We start from the raw sequence: 22273 nt of genomic DNA on the forward strand, positions 1-22273 counted from the left end.
CAGGCCTAATTTAAGGTAAGTTAGCCGTTAACATTGCTGATATTGTTTTATTATCTTGTCAGTGCGGACACAAGCACTTGCGAATTCTGGACCTGGGGGAGGGTGGTTGGGAACAGGCGAAACTCATGCTAATCACGTATTATCCATGCCATCCAGTGTCGACCACAAAAAAAAAAATTAATGTAAATCTAATTTAAGTTGTAAAACAAGGCTTACCTCCTTTTGGCAGTAGGGGGTGCTATCACTATCACTAACTATAAACTAATAGATCTGTCCAGGTCAAAAACAATCTTGTTTGTCATCAGATCATATACATTTTTCACCTTTGCAACAATCTAAGATTTCATAGGAATATATGACCACTGACACTGTGACATTAAAGCAAACTGACATCAAAGAATTCTTAGCTTAATGAATCCACTGAAGATTTCTCTCATATCAAACTTGGGTGGAGTAAAAAAGTAACTCACAAACAAGTGTTATTCCTTCAGCTAAAAGGGATAGTTCACCAAGAAATTAATTTTGTTTTCATTATCTACCCACCCCTGTTCCCGATGGAGGGGTGGGTAAAGTGTTTGAGTCCACCAAGCACTTTTGGACTTTAAGGGGTAAACGGTGTAGCAGCTGAATCCAATTACTATTGAAAACATTAGTGACCTATCATCAGACATAATAAAACAACAGAAAAAAATTAAAATGCCTCCATACTGCTCATTTGGTGTCATCAATGTATACGCAACCCCCCCTCCCATTCATATTCCCCTCGACACAAGGTCACTTCCAACGTGTTTTAACCAAATGTTTCTCCCTGTCACTAGTTGGGAAAGCTTCAACATACTTAAAAAACTTGTCTTCAATTACCAGCTTCGCATATTTACCAAATATATTTCCATATTAATAAAAGGATAAAAGGAATGACATGTGCAAACCATTATCTATTCGATCCCTACTTTTCCCTCCTGTGATAGGCCGTGCGTGACAGTGGGAAACGGGAACAAAAGGGATCCGGGACAGACTGGGCAACCTCTTATCTTATCAACACCAACACCATATCTAGAATCAGTGTAAATGCTGGCAACTATGTTCTTTGCCAGAATGCAAGTCTGAAGATGTCACCCACAGCATCCCAGTATATCTTCCTCTTCTAGCCATTCCAACAGCACATCCACGAATGGCTAGAATTGCTGTCGATCTCTATGTTACAGATAGGGGTTCTCTTCCCGTTGGATAGAGAAGCCAAAGTATGCATAACAAAAACCCATAGTGTCCTTAGGTCTTACCACTGGTGAAATACATAAAATAATGAAAGTTGTTGCACAGCTGAGTTAGATATGACAATACCTCACTGCAGACACTACATTGAACTGCTGGTTGGCCCTTTATCTATAACCTGACCTTTGGTACTGCTTAAAGAGGGACGGGATTATCTGTGGAAGTAGACAGACACTATTCCCCCGTACAGGTATAGTTTAATATACAATATGCATAACTTATAGTGGCATATACAGTAATGTAAGAGGATGGTCAATGATTCCTCATAATTCCACACTTTAGAAATCAGAAATACATAAAGCACAGTGAACAGTCACAATATGCAAAGAGCTAATGTACTATAACCTAGAGTGCCGAGTTCGAACAGTTTAAAGTATGTTAGCCGAGTTATATATTAGCATTTAGCTTTAGAGCTAGCTTACCTTGTGCTAGCCTCTGCGCTGTGTTGATCAAATTTGTAACCAAGGAAACTATCACCTCCTCACCCATTGGTTGATTCAACAATCCGAACCTCGCCGGGGAACGCCCCCGGGCTCACGTCGCAGCCAATCGGGAGTGTTTCCCCTACATTCCCACTGACGTCATGCACCGCTCGCGCACAGCACAGTCTGGCTGGGACTTGAGCCGCTGGAGAAGCAGCGGAGGGGTCGCGTTCTTCTCCTTCTCCTCCTCCTCTTCCTCCTCCACTATGGAGGCGAGTTCCACTCTTCCACACGCATGGGACTAACCAGCGGGACTTTACCGGTTGAAGTTACCTGTTCCGATGTTCCCCGCAGCCCGGCCAGCGCTCCCACAGCCCTCCTAAGGTATTTAACGTGCTTTTTCTCCTGCTGCTTCACTAACTGCAGAGTAACTGAGGAAGAGGAGGAGGGGTGTGTGTGTGTGTGGGGGGGGAAATGAAAGCAGGACTGTTTCTGGAACTCTGTAAACTCTTTGGATTTAGACCGAAAAGAAAGTGGCGGCACCCGAGGGCTTCTTCTATGGCTTGTCCTTCCCAGCGGGGGGGGAATCTAATGCTCACCGCTAATCTGGTTCTTGTGACCGAGCTCATCGCCGACGACCCGCACCTTTCCGAGGGAGCTCCGGCGAAAAGCGTCGGGATGAAAACTACGCGGGTTGCGTCCTGAAACTGGTCGCTGCTACACAAACCGCGTAAAACACACAAACTGGCCCCCTTTTCTCTCTCTCTCTCTCTCTCTCTCTCTCTCTCTCTCTCTCTCTCTCTCGTGTGGCTCCAAGTTGCGAAGGGGGAAAGCCAGGTGAGCTTTGCGGTGCGGGAATCTGTGGAATGCGAGCTCGCCGACATCCAGACACTCCTCGCCCGCAGAGATAAACTTACCTTTACCCTCACGTTTCACTCCTTTCCGCACAAACTACGCCATATTTAATGACCCTGATCTGCAATAGCGTGTGTCTCTTTATTCTTTTTTTAACGTGAACCGTGACTTGCTCGTTGCTTTGATGTTGTGCAGAAACTACTTACTTCTTTTTATTTTATTTTTTTGCGGACACGGAGGACTCACTTTCTTTATCATTGCCCCGCAGGCTGTGAGAGAAATGCTCACGTTACCTGAGCTAATGCATTTTAATGCTGCATTCATTAAGTGTGGTTGATTGGGTTGCTGCTCGTCTCAGATGCAAACCCTGTCATTTTGAATTTATGGCATTTATGGAATTTATCTACAACCCAGTGCTTGTCTATTTGAGCTGTGACTAGAGGAATATGATGAGGAATAGAGGAGTTTGCCAATTGCATCCTCCTGTTTGCTATGTTTTAAGTATACGGTTACAACCCACGAGATTGAATAAGCAGCCGTTCATGTTTTTGGAATGAATTCTCACCAAAGGTCAAGTCTCATACTTGATGCATGGAAAAAAAAAATATGCTGTTGCCATGCAGACGTGGAAATGCTTCCGCCCTCGTCGCCGATTGTGACCACATTGCAAGATAATTTTGTTTTCAGCCAATTAACAGTAGGGATGCATACAGCAAATGAGATCATACGTGAACTCCTTGTCACACTCACTCAGTCTAACACACACACACACACAAGGAATCTCTGGGTTACTCCCCTCGTGATTCACATTACTGCACTAGATACACACACACAGTGCTGCACAGCTGACAGCCGCTGAGGTTGGTTTGCTGTTGAATTGAAACAACAGCGTGATGTTGGTTCGAAGAGTCAAACTCGCCCTCTTGTTGTGTGTGTGTGTGTTGGCTTCAGTAGTTTATGTCTGCACCTAAAGCAGTGAGGCTGTGGGCACAAGGCGAGCAGCTTCAGCAGGGAGGACATGCAGCCAACCAGTTGTCAGTTTCATTTGTCCTGCTCCTTGGTGTGTGTCACTCCTTCCATACTGGGCAGCGATGCATATTGGGGAAACTTTCTGTATCGATTAGGCAGGTGATGCAGTAGATAGTAAAAAAAGTATTGTTTGTAGGAAGAGCAACTTCTCCCACAGAGGGGAAAAAAAACACAGCCACTATTGCTAAATACCTTTTGTGTGCTGGTGTCATTGTTCGACCCCGTCTTCACGGTGAGTTCCTTTAATGGGAACTGACAACGGTTGAATAGTTTAGCGCCCCTTGGCGGGCCTTTCTTCTCCGTATTATTTTCACTCCCTAATTCTGGCCTAACATCAAGGCTTAAGCCCTCAGCCTTATGTTGCATGTCAGATTTACTTTTTTCTGCTACCATCAAGAAGTATCAACCCCCCTCCTCCAAAGGGGAAAGAATTTCCAGTCTCTGCCGCGCAGCCTGCATTTTTTGATATTTTCCTTGTGTCTGTGCATACGTCTGTAAGTGAAGTGCTGAAGTATCAGCCTCTGCATTCAGCCAATCAAGAGAAGGCCAGCGTCCCTTGTGTACACTTCAGTCAGTCAGTCAGGTGCTCTTAATAGTCGAGCTTTAACAGAATGGCAGTCAGCCGTATGTGTGTAATTTACCAGCCCTTGAGTGTGTCTTTTACGATGTTGCTGTTTTCCTAAAGTACATAGATACAGAGCCATCATCTGCTCATACAAGGACATGACCTTGTAATACACATACTTTGCATTACACACAATGATGCAGATTTGTTTTAAAATTGTAGTCATTCAAAAGATATGATTGTTTTTTCTTGGAAGTCCCCTCAGCTGTGTCTCCGATGTGGGCTGGTAATAATAGTTTGCAGTTGAAAATCAACCAAAAGAGAAGGTTCTATTTATCCTTTGGAGGGGATTTTTTTTTCTTTTTTTTCTCCATCTCACATTTGCATGGTGTGGTCTGAAGAGAGCTGATCTTACTCTGCTGCCTCCCCTTGACAACAAACCACACATAATAGGTCAGAGAATTCCCATCATGAACTTTATATCTGTCTAGTCATATCTCTCCAGAGGTTTTCAAAAATAAGCAACAAGCACTGTAATTATGCGAAAAGTTTCAAGTTATAATTGCCCAGAAGATTCCTATATTAAATGTGCTATCGTATCACATTAAAAGTCGAGGAACCACATGTCACATATACAGGGCATTCAATCTTGTGGTGGCATGTGTGAATAAGCCTTGACATGTGCGGCTGCTGGCAGGTTGTTGGTCTAACTGGATATGTAGATAGATTCCTGAAAGAGACCCAGATTTCATGCTTTGGCTGGATCCTGGACAGCTAAAGATAATACAGAACACAAAGCATGTCAGCGCTTTCAGAGATTAGGCGCACAATAGATTTTTGTCCAGTAAAATAGCCCTCCACGGACCCGACATGCTGAGTCAGAGAGACTGCCCCTCGTCAGTGTCTGCTCTGTGGAGAGCAGCGGCAGTGTGGGGCAGAACTTTTCCACTGTCCTTTTACTTCACACTACTTTGCCTTACTACTGAAGTCTTCCTGCAGGTTAAATCCTAAAACCTTTACATCAATTTAGCGATACTTGGTCACAGATTTTTCTCAACATTTTTCTAATACCTGGTTGAATATTTGAAAGTACTCACATTATCACCCCGGGCTAAATCTCTCTATCTAAAGCCTCTACAGTCATAAATATGTGTTATTCTCAACTAGTCAAAAAAACCACTAACACCCACTAACATTTGGCTTTTGTCTGCAACTGAAAAGAAACAATCGACATTTGGTCAAATAGTAGAAGACAAAGGTTTTTATTGGTTCAGATCGGCTGTGATAAAAACATGTCACCAAGATGAATGCACTAATTTCTTCTGCATCTTGGCCGTCTAGATGTAGACGCTCGACCTCTTCTGGCGCGACGCACATTGATCATTGGCGTGTAAATAGCCATGAACGTTTGTGCGCAATGTGCAACAGTTATTTTTTCTTCGTTATGCAAGATGCATGTCGTCAAACATGACTCACAGGCGGAGGCGTGTTTGGTCTGAAAGAGGACAATCATTATATGCTTTTGGTTTTGGGTGCAGACGAGTTGAGTGTAACTTAATACAAAGGACCAAAACAAACCCTCCTGGTAGACATTGTGGAACTACCAATTGTTTCCAGCTTTTTTAACGATTCAATTAGTTCTCTCTGATTGATTTAGTTTTCAGTCAATTGACAGATTTCGTAATTGACTTACAATTTCAGCACACACCACTCGAAACATAAACACAGGTTGTGTGCTTCTTAGTCTTAGTTTAGACTTTTTAAAAGCTCAAGCTGCTTGTTTGTGGGATCAGGTGTCATCCCTAGCATGGTATGTGAGTGCACTTGGTGGCTGTATTTAGTCAGAAGGTGAAGGCATCTCCCCCAATGGCGGGTTACATTCTAGTGAGAATGAGTGCTGCTGCTGCTGCGCCTGTTCCCACACGAGGAAAGTGAAACTGTGTGCTTTGTCTGCCTCACCCATTTCATGCAGCACCTGAAATGGCATTTTATAGATCCTAAGCTTTAGTTTGTGGAGTTGTGAGGCATATGCAGATGATGGTGTCAGACCATATATATTGTTTCTTCTTTCTTTGTCAGAGTCAGATATAGTGGTAACGTCAAAGCTGACGAGCCTGTGGCTTTAAGGCAATGGTGTACAGGTTGATGGAACTCAAACCAATAAGATACAACTCAAAGTAGAAGTTTTCTTCTTTCTGCTCTTTTCGTTACGAGCTTTTCTCAAAGAAGAAAAAATATCCCAAAATTGCTATTGCCAACACTTTTTCTGTAATGTTCATAGTGTTGATATTTAGCTGAAGTGTGACTTTGGCTGTTAAGCGTCCGGCTCACAATCACATCCAGCCTGTTAAAGAGATTGTTTCAGTCTCAGCAGTGTTTTTCTGGCTCCTGAAGTGGTCTCTCTCCCCTGCATGCATCAGTAATCCTGAACGATGTCTTTTGGGTTTCTTTGGGTGGATGTTCATTCCCAGGTGTGCACACATCATTTGAGGTTTCCTCTTGTAGCAAAATTAAATCCAGAAATACTAAAAAAACATGAGTTGCACACAGTTCAGTGGTTACCGGGATGAGAAATTGTGTTTTGATATGTCGTACATAAGTAACTCTGGATATTAGGAACAAGATGGCCCTTGTTACACCTTACAGATATAAATTCTATAAAATGCCTCAAATAAAACTATATGTACCTCTGCAGAGCTGCAAAGTCAGACACCTCCGCCATTAACCATTAAAGAGGACAACTAAGAGGATTTTATTTTACTAACTTGTGGGGTATGATTTATTTTTTCAATTAAATCTCCCATGATTGATAATCCATATGGTGCCATCTCAGAGCACCTGCATTTCCCTCAGTATGCATAGACTTTTCAGTCAGAGGTATTTGAGTAAGCCAAAGGAAGTTCTGCTGAGCTGCGCCAACGCATTAAAAAAGCTTGGATATCACATATATCATACATTCAGCTGAAGGAAATCATTGTTCCAAAAGGCCAGCTTGGGATGGTTGGCTGACCTGACATTTACTTTAAGTACTTTTAACTTTAAGTAACAAAATCCCTGTGTCTCTCAGCATGTTTCAGTGCATTGTGTCCTGATTCTAAAGGCAAAGGAACTGATTTTACATATTGTATTCCAGTTCTACTTTCCCAGGTTTACACTGACTTGTCATGCATGTAATTGTACTTGATCTTGAAGATTAATTCAGTTCCTCTCATCATAATTTTTAGGCAAAACTATTTTAAAGTCACTTTATAATTGAAATCTTATGGTTGATTTCTTAAATGCAAAGTAACAGTGCTTGGCTGTAAATTTCAACGCCTGACTTAATTCAAGTGTTTTGTTAAATGGAGTAGTCACTGAAATATGTATTTTATTCCTTTATTGAGTTGAACATTTTAACATCTTTAAAAACAGGGAAATCAGTTTTAGATTTAATTTGAGCATAGCTGATTTTAGTAGAGCTGTATGTTTATGGTGCCCCCTTTTTTTCCCATGAAAATTTCTCATTGGATGCATGGGCCTGAAAGAAACAAGGCTTCCTTATGCCTGACCGTGTTTTGGTTTTCATAGCGTTTGCACACTAGAGTCCTTCCCTGTCCAGGCTGCTGAGATCATGTGTCCGAGTCTTGTGCTGGCTGACCTGACTGAATCTCTGTTTGCGTCCTACAATACTCAATTGTGCAGCTTTTCTTAACTTTCAAAATGTTTTAGGACAAAACTAAATAGAAAAATGTAACCGCCGTTTCATCTTTTCCACTGATTGTTTTGGGTCAATCTGCGTCACACGATGAACCTGAAATTTGCAATGCCCCCCATGCAGCCCATATATCAAAATTGCTTCGGAGTCTGGCTCTGTGCCTGGAGGCTTGAGTTCAATAATTATGTGATATCATTGAATGCTGCAGAGTAAAAAATGGTTCACGGCAGCAATAAAAGCTCTTCTGTGTATTTGTTATCCTGTATGAAACATCTGATGTCACATTTGTACTATACCCATCGCATTGATATTGCAATACAATGAATGTTCAAAACAAATCTGTCCATCCTTTATTTATGTACATTTAAAATTGTTTTTTCATTCTTCATTTCCAGGAGAAGACAATTTTGATTTAAAATGGAAAATAACCGACTTGTCAAGTCTGAGGTGTACAAATGTATAGATTAGTTTAATTTCTTAGAACTTTCAAGAATGCATTGCTTTCATTTTTAAGCAAGTTATTGAGTAATTACATACACCCTTATCATTGAAATATATCAACGTCAATCCAAATGTTTCTGTCTAAATCTTTTTTGGTGCAGTTATCAGAGGAAGTACTTACATTTTTGGACATTTTTATATGCCCCTTGTCTGCCCCTTCTGAGAACTAAGTCGGATGTCCAGATGCAAATCAGCCATCAGGAATTACACGACCAGGCCTCTGCACATCCATTTTAGTGTTTAAGCTGGTGTCATACGACTTCAAAGTTTTATTTCCCGTGTTTGGTTTTACTTCACCAAAGTTGAGAAGTCAGTGTTACACAACAGATGAACAAAATCTTCCAATTTTAATATTTTAGTCTTGTTATTCTTCTATCAATTTGTTCAATACCATGAAGAACTATTGAAGCAAAGCTTGAGTAGACCAAAGAATACAGCTGCATAGCAGGAATCTTGTTAATCATTATGAAAAGAAAAGACGCTTTGTGTCAGTATAAACTGATTATGTTTACATCCTGAGGCAGAAAAGCCATTATGATTTCCTGAAAACGGCTCTCGTCACTGTCAAAGATTAATTTTCCACCCCCTTCAAATTATTCTTAATTGAAGTGAACATATAAACCTAGGGGGATAAAAACTCAAGATTTTCTCTATTATTGTGTTTGGTACCTAGAATTAATCTCAATTCGCCATCAACCGTGAACTGAAGTTGATGTAAGCGTCCCTTTTTTTATCACGGTTGCCAGCTTGCAAACACAACACACTGTTTCGTGAAACCATTGCCTCAGGCCAAACAAAATATTTGATTCACCTTATTTACTTAGTATATGTAAACTTGTTTGAGTTCATCTCAGTGTGCGAGTCTCTGCAGCGTTACACTGTCGTTTATGGTGTCATTTCTCTCCTCTGCTTTCTTTTTTCACCCTGTATGCGTCTCAGCACCTCTGCAGTGACACTAGGCAGAGCAGAGGACAGACAGGACAGACAAGTTCATTAAATCAACAACTTTTATAAAGCCTTCTGAAACCTAAGCTCGACCATAGTCAGACCAAAGTAGCCAAATACCAAACTAGAGATATTGGCGTGAATGCTAGCACACCTGGCTTCTGATGCCTATGTAAGGATAGGAGCTAAACTAAATAAAAATGGACACTTAATTCAACTCACCTCCATACAGGCCTGTAACACTCTGACCAGACTGTCCAACTCTATAGAGCAACAAAATGAAATAGAGAAGAAGCCCACAGCTCCCTGCTGAGTTGTATGTATGGCAATACATATAGAAGCCATTCTTTCTTTATCTTGCACTTTGTCACCTACAACATTGTCATTTTTATGACAAAGCACTCAACTAAGCTGGTCTCATACAATCAATAAATTAATAAATTCTGGGGTTAGTTCCTCTCTGCTGTAACCAGTCCCAATAAAAAGTGTTAAGTGTGCTCAGCTATTCACCTCAGGGACACTGTTATACTGTGAGAACCAGGACACTTCTAATAGCTGCACACATGTTATGCAAATTTCACGTTTCACTTTTTATCATCCGTATAGTCTCCCGCAGAATCCTGCATGACATCAAATTTAAACATGATCGTTTGATAAGCGTATGATACGCTCGGCAGTGAGAAAAGGATTGACATGGCAGATGGAGTGTGGAGTTATGCTAAAACCTGCAGAACGGGTTAAACACATTTTAAACTGAATGATTAGATGATTTAATTAGGTTAGAAAATAAACCTCCCAAGCCACGATCCAATTATTTTTTATTCAGCGTAGACGATTAGTTTAGTGCATGAAATCCCTGTAACGTTTGTCTGCTGTTGCATCTGTCGCACAAGGAATGAGTTTTTGTATTGACTTGTATACATAGTATTATGCGACAAGTCCTCCCGGGGAGATTGCTTTGGTATTTTGTTGTGTTTGCATTGTAACTGTATGCAGAAAAGCATTAGCATGTTAAATGTATTCGTCCAACAATGTGTGACGGGATAAAGCTTGTCTGTCCTGCACAAACCCTGATTCCATTTCAGGGATTTACATCCAATCGGAATAATTTATGTCCAGTTCTGTCTCAACACATTACTGGTGATGCCATGGTGGAAACAGCTGACGATCCTCTCCGCTCCCCATTAGCTGAGGTATTGTCCTGAGGAAATTATTTTGAGGGTGAATGATCACTATGGAAAGTTGTTCTCGCAAAGTTGGCCATGTGTTTGTCCTGCTGCTCAGTTCAAACATGGATTATTCAGTCTGCAGTCCTCTTCCCCTTGCCCTCTTTGAGTCAACATATCTGGTGAGATAAAGTGCAGCTTAGAGAGTTTGGATGTGGTGTGTGGCACTGGTGTGTGGCAGGTTTGTGTGCACACTGTTCAATGACTGCGTTTCCTGCCTCTGCGGTGAGGCGAGCCCTGCCCCATGGATACACATGCTCAGATTGGCCGCAGGTTATTGCAACATGTGTCGGGGTAAGGTTGAAGGTGTGAGGCAGGCACTGGGTGCAGCCTCTGAAGGATTTCTTCTCATGTCCACTTTGTTGAGAAATTGGAGGGATTGGTGTCAGACTATTGTCTTCACTCCATACATCTTACCTTGCTTTATCCTATAACAAATGGAGGACAAGTATGTGTCTATTTAAAGGAGACAACATCGTTCTCTGCCTGGTCAGGGTAATGATTGATAGATAGTGTGTGTGTGTGTGTGTGAAACGCTGTTTTAGCTTTGGAAAGGAGAAATTCCATTGCCGTTGGGTGTGTCAATATGAGCAGAGCATTTTCAGCTGTAGACAGCAGCAGAAAGTCAAACATCGAGGGATCTAATAATAACTTTTTGTTTTTAAACAGAATCTGACATCCTCCTTAGAAGAGTTTTCCACGTGTGGCACCTACTAAGAGGTAACAGTATGCTGAAACTTAGAGAAGAGAAGTAATCAGAGGTTAAGTTTAATCAGGGACATGCCGTATGAAGAGAACCATTTGTATATAAGTTTGACTCAGACTGCGAAACCAGCTCAGAAAGACTTACTTGCTTACTTGTCAGGACCTCGGTAAGGTCTTCCTAACCATGTGTTTAACACAGCAGTGTGCGGTGGGGGATTTTAGAGGTAATTTAGCAATTCAATCTCTTGCTTTAAAAACATATTGTTGCTGTTGTGAATGTTTTTTTTTTTAGAAAATTCAAAAAAATTTTGTTCTGTTTATTTGTGAGAGTGAAATTAGATTTTACAGGACCATGTTCATTTTACTCCGAGAATTCAATGCCGTTTTCTAAAAGTAGCAATTAAGCGTATTGGCTCTCAGGAGATGCTCTTGTCATGGGACTTTCTCTCCTTACAGAGCTTTCACATGCAACATAATGCTGCCACTTCACCGTTGATTTATAAGCAATCATGTGTCCCAGGGGACTGAGCTCAGCCAAATACACCAGATTTCATTGATCAGTCCTGCTCTGCTCAGGCTGAAGCTGTTTACCCTCTTTAGGTCGCTACAGCAAATTCAGTACTGCATGAAAGCTTTAGAAAAGTGCTATAAGGTGAGAATGCTTTCAAAATCAATTGTTTATACCCGTCAATTATCTCAATATGAAGAGCACAAAATAAGGAGGAAGGGTGTGTTTGGCACGACCCTGCTTTGCTTTTAAAACAGGACCAAACCTGCATAGCTTTTCAAGGTACTGCAGATAGATCGTTCAAAGTATCTTGGAGAATTACCCACAAATCTTCAGTAGATCTAGTAAAGCTTATCCATAAGCGTTAGCTTTAAACACTCTGTCTGGATCTCCATCAAGTGAATCCAAATCCTACAAAAGACTCACAGCAATGGTGAAACGGCTATGGTGAAATAAGACCATGGATTTCTTTGCTTTCACCAATGAAAGGGTGGAACTGTTACAGATAGTCGTTTGTATGTAGCTACGTTTAGATTAGTAGTTCTGAACAATGCAAATCCCTTTAGAGATCAGAACTTGTCATCCAGACCATCTTTGGTAAAGCTTCTTATTCCTCTTGTCACTAAAGATTATTCATTTTTAAACTGGACGTATGTCCGGCCTGTTGATGTTATTTCACTGAACAATAATCTTAATGTTTTTATAATGTATTCTTTAACAACTTCATGTTTGTTATTAAAACCCTATGTGTGTGTGGATGAGCTGGAGGTGCGGGTGTTACATCTTAACAAGTAGACATTTTTAGGTTTCACTTCATGTTTTCTCAAGTTTGGTTCCATGCGTAGAATTTAAATTATTTTAAAAGGATGGTTATTAACATTTACCTTTACATTTTCCCAAATCGAGGTGCTGAAGATAAGAGATGTAGTCTGCTGTGGGTTTAACTTAAGCAGCTCTGAGCTCTGTTTGTTCTTGCAGACTCCTTGGCACTCAGCTCCTCTTCATTTGTCTGTGTTGAATGGCCGTGACCCGGTGTCACTCAGCCTCCTGAAGACAAACCTTTATCCTGCTTTCTGACAGACAATGCGTCTTTTGGCTTACAGGAACACTGCATTCAGATGAGGGCAGTTTATCTCCTCTTGAAGTGAAAGTCATAAATTAAGGGACATGCCAGTCACCAGGTATTTCTGTGCATTTAAGTATTCCCTCCGTTATGTGCAGTAATGCTTGAGCTCAGTCGCATAGGGCAATAAGATATTCAGATAGAACTTTTTAGGAGAGCTGGGGGGGGGGGGGGGGGGGGCAAAGCAAAGAGTGTTTTATAAGGTTTCCAGTATTGTTTTATAAGAGCACATGCAATTATTGCAAATATATACTTCAGACAGGCAGTATCAATGTAAGTGGAAGTAAAACCGGAAAAGAAACATTAACTTTGTAGTGTTTAGCTGCAGGTTGCTTCCTGCTTGAACCTGGTTTCTCTTAGTAACACGGTGTGTATATTAACATGGCCTGTGTGACGACTAATATAAGAAATGTCGCTGCCATGTTCCTCAGGGATGGTGACAAAAGGCATAGGTGTCTTTCAAGTGGATCACAGAACTTGTGAATCCGTGTCTGCAGGGGAAAGTGATGCGAGAATCTGTTTGAATCTGAGACTGTGAAACTGTCTCAACTCTCTTTGGCACCATTTCCTTTCTGTCATTCAGATTTTTAACGCTTAATCGGAGCCTTTCACATTTCTTGCACAGTTTGCTTCTCCTTTCTTTTTTCATTCCTTGCTTTGTGAGCTACTTTGACTCAGGGAGATTCTAGGGAAAGCTGGGTTGTGTAAAAATCTCCAAGGAGTGGCTGGAGTCTGAGGTCAGTAGATCAGACCATGTGATCCAATGAGTCAGGGTTGGGTCACTCCAGCACTTTTCTTGGCAGACTTGGATTATGATACTTTGAAGAGGAGATTTAGTCTCAACTCGAAATAGTGTTTTGGAAAAGAGATTTATTATTCCTTGTAGAACAGTTGGAAAGCTGTCAGTGAAAGAAATATTGTTCAAAAAAATTTGATTTAACTTTGTCACTTCTTACTCCAAGTTGATGCCGTGCACAGTTTGTTTTGTCTCGACTTAGGCAAGAGAAATAACCCTGATGGTAATAATTAGCCACTGGTTTGCCTCTGTTTAGTTCAGACCAGAATGAGGTCATCTTTACTCTGTTGGATCTACGCATGTATAGTTAGGCATCATCATAATGACAGCCTTGGGAGCTGAACAGTTTGGACTCACCTCCTTTGCTTCTCACCTACTTCTCGGCCTTGTGCTTGCTCCCCAATCTGTCTCTTTAAGTATTTTTATTTTTTGTATCTGCCTGATAGTTCAGCGAGGCCCTTATTCCCCTCAGCATTTAAAGGGAAACACAAAAAAGAAATGTTGAAGAACCAGTCAGCCATGTGCTTATAGGACTGTGGTAGGTTGGCAGCAGTAACGCTGTCTTAACTCCTATCCCAAAGCCGCTGAGAGCAAACCAGAGTGGGAAAACTTCAGAGGTAGGCCCTGATACACATCGCAGTTTTTTTTCTTTGCTTAATAGTGTCTTTGTTAGGCTTTGCGTTCTTTTTTGTGTGTTGCTTTTTCTGTGGTTCTACACCCTACCCTCTGCTTCGTGTGCAGTTTCCTTACAGGCATGTTTAGACTGCAGAGAGTTATTCATTCAGGCTGATTATATACACAGATCTTGGATATAGCAAGTTCTGATTTTTTTTTTTCTTAAAGAGGCTGGTCTGTATCAAATGATATGGTTAGGGTTCACAGAAAGGTCAAATATGATGGGGTCCATTTGCTGTTAATCTAGGGGGTAATTATTTGATTTACTTGGCTGTCATAGTCCTATTTATGTGAACATCCTGAGAGAGAAAGCTATTTTTTCCACCCCAACCGTGTCAGCAATGTCTGACAGTTTTCAAATTTGTGCTCAGTCAGTCCTGTCCGTGTTGTTCTCGTCTATGTCTGTGCAGGAAGGAGGAGTTCTGCCAAATTCAAACAGCTTTTCCCCATTTCCCGTCGCTACGATTTCTGAGAATAAAGTGCCATGTCCTTGATTCAAAAGCTGCGGTGGAGGTGGGAGGGATTCAGGGCGGGATGTTGCAACACCATGAATGAGCAGGAAAGGAATTTGGGAGACTTGACAAGGGGATACATGAAATATCCAGTGTGGACTTACATACTTGCTGATAGTAAAAGCGTATCTTTCATGTGACGCCATGGCTCGGTTCAGCTCAGACACCTTGAAATGCTCATGCTGCCTTGATGTAAGCCTCCCAGAATACCTCAGGGTCACATTTTGTGTAACTGTCTGTGAGGGGGGGCTCCCACAGGCTTCTTCAACACACACACACACACGCACGCACGCACGCACACACACACACACACACACAACTTAATCTGTGGCCAAAACCTTATGATCTTACTGTAAACAACCAAACCCACTCACATAGACTGACAGTGCTTAAGAATTCTTCCCTCGTGTGCGGTGGTGAGGGCATTTCCATAACAATATATGACCCCTTTAACCCGCAAAAATGATGTCTGTCTGTGCTAAATTGGCTCCCTCAGTAAAGCTACGGTATATCAGATTATCCATTCGCCCTCAGGCTGCCATATTGCATGAGGAACACTATAATAGACACTTTGAGGGAAGAAGTGATAAGTTCAAGCAGCAGGGATATTTAGAAAATTTCCATATGGTTATTTCATGGTGGTTTCAACGGCAATATTCTGTGAAAAGGTTCTTGTATAAGCACCATTTTGGCTGCATTTTATAGATTAAATGGAAGTTTGAAATTAAGGCTATTTGACTAAAGCAATATTTAGCTAATCATGCCACACACCCCTCAAAATAAAGTGATGTACAAACCAGTCTTTGAGTTCTTATCTTGGAGATGACAGCAGCAGTGACTCCTTAGAGCAGTAAATGTCATCGTAAAATCCCTGTTTCCCTTAAGTCACATATTTCCTGTTTTTACAGACCCCTTGCTCCTTTCTGCCGCTACAGCTCTGTCGACAGATTGTGTGTTTTTTTTGGAGAGATTTATAACACTTATACGTCTAAATTAAAATACAATTTTTTTTTTTAAATACGCATTTACTTCACCTATCAGCTTTGCATGTCTTGGATATGATTTTCTTGGTGTTTTTTCCATATTTTTCTATGTGACTGAATTACATACATGAATCATTATTTAACTCGTTTGTTGTCTCAAGGCCATATGGCATTGATTTTCACTGTCACAGACATGAAACATTGAAAGGGTTTTTTCCTCTTTTGGCCATATGGCATGTGTGGGTGTGTTTGTGTATTGCTGGTGGTGGCGTGTGACCATAGATAGTCACTGTCATGCATCATTCGCCTATGTGTATTAGGGAGGGGTTGACAAAGAGCATATTTCCAAGTGTTTGCACATACAATGCGTACAGCCTGGTGTGTGTGTTAAAGATTGTGGTTGTTTTTTTTCAGCAGAGTGCTTGTATTGATCAGATCGTTGTGTGTCTTTTTTTGTTTGTTTGTGTCTGTGTCCGTGTAGGAGGAATGCCAGCTCCTGAGCAGAGCCCAGTGACGGAGGAGGGGCTTCTGCTGACCATCCGCGACAGTTCAACTGGCCGCAACATGGAGGCTGACAACACAGCCAACAACATACTGGCCTCTGTCAAGGAGCAGGTAGGGTGCCTGTTACATTCATACTGCACTAAGGAACCAACTGATTGATGATAAATCTCTCAGATTATGGAACTGTTTCTGCTCTTACGAACCATTCATGCACACTGACCAGTCTAGAACCCTAAAATTGTCTGGGTGGTGAACTAATAAGTATGACAAATGTGTTGCATTTGTGTCACGCAACCTGTTCTCACGGTAGTGATACATCATACCTCTGTGGCACAGAGCGTTGGCTGCACCGCTGGTGGGCTTACAGCGTTGGCCTTGCACCCTGAATGTTTCAGCAATGACCTGTATCATAACTCAGGGGTCGTCCTATAACAGGAAGGGTTGGTGGTCTGAATCCAGGCTCCTACAGTCTGCATGCCAAAGTGTCCTTAGGCAGGAGAATGAACCCCAAATTGTCCCCGAATGAATGTGTGTGAAAGGGTGAATGTGACTTGTAGTGTTAATCCCTGAGCTATGACTGGTCACCAACACTAGATAAGTGCTATACAGAATCAGTACATTTACCATTGTATGGCAACATGAACATTTTGACTGATTATAAAGTGTTGACACCAAGTTTGAAAGTAAGTCCTGGACATTAAAATGTCTCAGAAAGCCAAGTGAAGAACTAGACGCCTTGTCTCTGGGAATGGTGAGACTGAAGTGGTGATTTCTCTGCTGGTCCAATCAGCAGGCTGCTGGACGCAAGCTGTTCCACAAACAACGAAGAGTGCCACAGGACGGCAGAGCCTCGCAGGGGGGCCCTCATTCATTACAATTCCCAGTTTGCTCATTCGTTGGTGGTTGAGTGGTTGTCTGCTCTCATTTCATTTAAAGCTTGTATTTGTAGCTAATGTGCACCTTGGTGAGTTTTTAATTATGTTGACTGTTCAGTGAAGTTATTGCTCCATAAGGTACGCACGCCACCTCAAGTATGTCAACAAAACTAATACTGTCTGGACGTTTTTATATTGCAAATGTATTAATAGATGTGTGATCCTATGGTTGAACCTGTCCTGACACAGAGCACAGTGCAGAAAGCTGTCATTTCTCAGCATGTGGTGTAATCAGATGGTCAGAGTGAACTGTGTTTACTTTGCGTCTTGTGCAAACATTGAAGTGAAATAAGCCAGAGTAGGAGCTGTCGCTTGATTATGGCCTGCAGTCATGGCCTTGCTTGCCTCAGTGGACGACCAGGAAGATCATCTCCTGCAGGGACTCTGAGCCTGTGGAGGGACATGCCCTCTGACTCACCCTATCTTTGCTCTGTGTGATTCATTCACACACGCCTCTAGAACACACACACACACACGTACAGATACAAGCACCTTCCTTTCCTCTGTGGCTTCACTTCAATCCTCCATATTCTTGGAAATCCAGCAATATTCACACTAGGCTAAAGAGATTTTGCTCATTATTAATGATGTAATTTCCCACTCTGTTTCTCCCATACCTTTTTTTTTCCCGCTGAATGGGAAGAAGTTGAGTTACTCATTGAAGTGAATTAAATGCATTCGCTTGTATTTACTTTCAAACATCCGACATTAATCCCATTGAGGCTTACTGCGGGAAAGTGTGTTTTGTTTACACAAGCGTGTGAGGAAGTAAGGAAGGAAGGAAGGAGGGAGCACCTGGCGATGTCACTTCCTTCCCTGGAGTTATTCCTTGGCGGTTAGTCCGGTTCAAGCAGATATCCTTGCAGGCAAGCAGGAAGAGTGAGTGCTCTTCCTGGGTTGCTGCTTTTATAGAACGACTCGCCAAAGACATGCCTCAGAGGGGATTCCTGCTAAATAGTCAAGACTATAAAGAGACCGTTCTCAGTATTTGACAGACTCGCCAAAGCAATGAGGGTGAGCGAAAATCAGACGAGGTTAAAGACTGCGCTGAAGTTCGTTTTTTTCCCCTCTACGTTTGAGTGAGGTTTTCCTGTAATTGTTACGCGGCAGAGCTTCGAGGGATCCAGTTGTTGTAAACATGCAAGTCTGCTGTGCTCCAGCTGTGGCCACAGTTTGGGCTTGGGCTTTGGAAGACTGGGTGTTTGGTAAGTGTTTACTTAATGGCAATATTATCTTAAACTTTTTTTTATTTATGTCTTTTCCTTTGCTTGTTTCCCTCCGTTCAGTCGCTCCTCGCCTTCTTTCATCTCCGTCTCTCATTCCAAACTTCTGTTGCTGTCATTGCTGTAGTTACAGCTACACAGGCTTTGACCAGATGCCCAAACAAGGACGGATTCCTCAACATATTATCATTGCATGCTCCCTGTGTTCATTTGCTTGAATTAATGTCCCCTTTTGTCCTCTCTCTGCTAACAAGTCCCCCTCTTTTTAAGCCAGTATTTTGAGGATTCGGTTCTGTGTTGCTGCCGCTCGTATTTAGGCTGAAGTTCTGTCTTTGCTCTGTACTTCTTCAAAAGCATCGATCCATCGTCTGAATGACACATCCATAGGTTTATTCCAGAGCCCATTTAAGTGTTTAAATGTCAGTGTTTTTCCTGCTGCACGTTCCTACTCGCTTCAAAGAACACAAAGCATTTCTCAAACCTGACTCGACCGCAGTAGAAGCGGTCGAGTCAGAATAAACTTTACATATATCCCCTCTTCAGTACTTATTATCTCATCAAAATATAATTTAACCTAAGGGTGCGTACCAAGGATTATCTAAGACCTCGATTTTTTTCTGTTTCATTTTAAGAGTAATTTAAGCAGGGGGAGGCTGTGGCACTCATTTTGAAGGATCAGACAGGTTTTTATATGGATTCAGCGATCACAACGCTCAAGTGTGTCTTGTGGGAAATAATCAGGATAAAATGTGATTATAAAATAATGTTTCTCATTTGGATATTATTTGGTTAATCTATGAAAACTATGAATGATAAGCGGTATACTTTTGAGGTGAGCGTGTTATTGATTTAATGTGATCTGGCATGGATGGCAGACACTGCTTCATTAGACGTCAGCTGCTGCTTCAGTTGTGACACCACAGCTGCATGTTACAACACTAAACGTGACAGCATTTTATTCTTAACTCATCATTCACAGGCTATGTGTCTCCTGTCCTCAGAATCACAGCTCTCTTCTGCTTCATCGACCGAAAAAATGGCAGATGGGGGAGAATTGGCTTGATGATAATTCTATATCATTTATTTATTCTCAGTGGGATAGTGTCCCAGTAATATGAACATGTTCTGTTACAGTTGTACAAAATTCTGCTGTGCAAAGAAGGATTCTGAACAAATTTCCATCTTAAACCAACAAGATGATCTGGAGAACGCAAAAAGCTCGTCATGGACTGTCATTAATAAGAATATAATGCTCCTTATGAAATCACAGTCACGCAATTACAGAGAGACGTAGAAGAAATAACCTGTTAACTGAAATAGAATAGCACAAGAGCAAAGCCTTTTCTTATTTTGGCAGGATATTTTCAATGTTTGGTTAATTTGTATTTAATTATTTTACACTCCTCATTTAGTGACTTTCGGGAGAAACCACTTTTTTTCACAAGACAATTGCAGAGACTGTGTTGATCTTTATTAACTGTACCGCAAAAACGTCATAATAACTGTATGGATAGATATTTTTGCCAGCGTTTCATGTTTTCAGGAAATTTCTCTCTCCATGGTTTAGATGTCTGCGTGATTTCAATACATAATATGACGATAAAGTGGCCAATGAGCCTTGGCGGAGGTATGTGCTCTCAGAGTGTCCTTCTTGTTGTAGATTGTATTACAGTAAAAAACTGAGTGTTATTAAAATAATCATTATATGTCAGAATCAGTATCAGTATTTGCTTAAAAACATGCACTTTACAGTAATAATAAACTGTCGAACCATATTTACAACATTTTTGTTTAACATAATCCACACCATAGTACTGGAAACAGTTGAAGAACTGCTCAAACTGCATATCACTGCATCTTACATTTATATTTTTCTTTTTAGTATCCTTTTCCGTCCTCTTCAATGTGCCTCAGTATTTCAGATGGAGGTTCAGTGTAGCGCTCAATTCTGCTAAAGAGCGTTGATGGCTGCATTCAACCAAGTGGCTTTTAACCACAAGGTCATTAGTAGTTTACAACTATTTGATGAAAGGAACGCTTGACTGCAATTTCGCCTGAGCCTTCTCACCAACCACATTTACGACCAACTTATCACTGATTCGTTTTCTCCATTAAAACCGAAACGATTTTTTTTTCTTCTGTGCACTTGATTCAAAAAAAGTTGGTGAATACAATGGCACACAGCCAACAGGACGTACGTACGTCATAGAGACGTCTTTGGTCTACTCACTGAATTACAATGTGAAACCAAAACTAACCAGATCAAATATTACAATGTAAGAAAAAACACAAACTGTGAAAATACCATCATGTGTTTATAGCACTAGGCCTTTTAGACATGCAGAGGATGCTGTAGCATTTAATTCTTTATCCTTTCTGTTCTGTTCAAACATAAAAATAATTATGTGGTCAGATTAGTTCTTGCCATCAAATGGGCCATTGAGCAGATAATTTCTTGTATCAGATTTTGTTTTTTTTTTGCCCTGGGAAACGCTGTGTTTTGGTCTCTGCTCCTGTGCCTCCTCTATTACGAGGCTTTGCCCTCAGAGTAATGCTGCTATTAGCTGTGCCTGAACATGCCTATATGTACCACACGACTGGCGAAAGGGGCTCTTAGCGTCACTGCACTATGGTGTTTCAACACAGCGCCTCCCAGAAAAACACCACAGTGAAATTTTCCCTCTTTGCAGGGAGTCCATTACACATGAAAAATCGGTCTGCTTACCGCTTCTCCACGGCAAAGAGGAGTCAAGACTCTGTGACCTTGTTTTATTCTAAATCTGGCCCAGATACACAGGCAGGCTCCAGCTGACCTTGCTGTGAGTGCTACAACTCCAGCATCCTCTTGAAGACTTGATGAGCTGGCTGTAATGATGTAAAGTGAAAGTGATGCTAGCCACTGTCTTGTTTTAATGAAGCCACACTCATTCTGTGACCCAGTTTGAGGAGTTAATAGTTTGGGTCAGGGCAAAGCTTCAAGACAGAGCTTTTGCTATAATGCATTTCCAAGCCATAAGCGCATCAGAAAGGTTGTGTTCTGCTCCTCGATAGGAGAAATAAGGACTCTAATTACAATCGACTAGCGATTTTCTCCATTCCCGAAGGTCTTATTTGCCTTCCATTCCCTGGTGCGGCTACTGTGACACAGGCAAGGATAAATCTAGAGGCATAAGCATTCTGGCCTCGATTGTATCCATAAAAATGGAAGGCTAGCTCCGAGCAATTACCCCATAGAGGAGCTGAACAAGTATGAGAGGGAATAGAGACTGATTCAGAGAGAGAGGGGGGGGGTGGGGTACAGGTGAAGGAGAGTGCTCAGATATACAGAGGAGAGACAAACTGCTCAGATATAGAGGGAGCGCACAGAGGGTGGTGAGAGAAGGGAAAAGGACAAAAGGTGCAGGTGTGAGAGCATGATGGAGGGAGGCAGAGTCAGACAGGCTGTCACCTCTGAACGGTTCTCTAAAGCGCTGTGGCAGGAGGCTGTCAACTCGGAGCAAAAACAGAAAAGGAAAAGAGGGAAAGGAGATAATCTGCTCATCATGTGACGTGATATCTGGAGGGTGCGTGTGTGTCTGGGCTGGCACTGTCGTTTTGAATCCAGCCGAGGGACATATACCCCCAACTAGCCTGTTAATAGTCATCATCATCACTGTCATCATCATCATAATCACTGTAATCATTGCCGAAGTCAACAGTACACACACAGGAACAGGTCATTGGGGAGCAGTAGCTGTACTTGGGAAGGTGGAAGCAGAGTAAACACTGTTGATGTCCTTGGCATGGGACATGTCTTCTGA

At 41.6% G+C, this 22273-nt stretch overlaps 1 protein-coding gene across 4 annotated transcripts in view; it reads left to right on the forward strand.

The window, feature by feature from the left end:
* Positions 1-1891: 1891 nt before the first annotated feature.
* pkp4 (plakophilin 4) overlaps positions 1892-22273 on the forward strand; it is a 72317-nt gene continuing 51935 nt past the window's right edge. For all 4 annotated transcript variants that reach the window (XM_062402285.1, XM_062402287.1, XM_062402286.1 and 1 more), the window contains exons 1-2: positions 1892-2078; positions 16293-16426. In XM_062402285.1, the coding sequence (XP_062258269.1) occupies positions 16298-16426 (129 nt within the window). In that variant the 5' untranslated portion in view covers positions 1892-2078; positions 16293-16297. The remainder of the gene's footprint in view (positions 2079-16292; positions 16427-22273) is intronic.

The sequence above is a fragment of the Platichthys flesus genome, chromosome 13 (assembly GCF_949316205.1).
Source record: "Platichthys flesus chromosome 13, fPlaFle2.1, whole genome shotgun sequence".
In the NCBI taxonomy this organism is placed as follows: Eukaryota; Metazoa; Chordata; class Actinopteri; order Pleuronectiformes; family Pleuronectidae; genus Platichthys; species Platichthys flesus.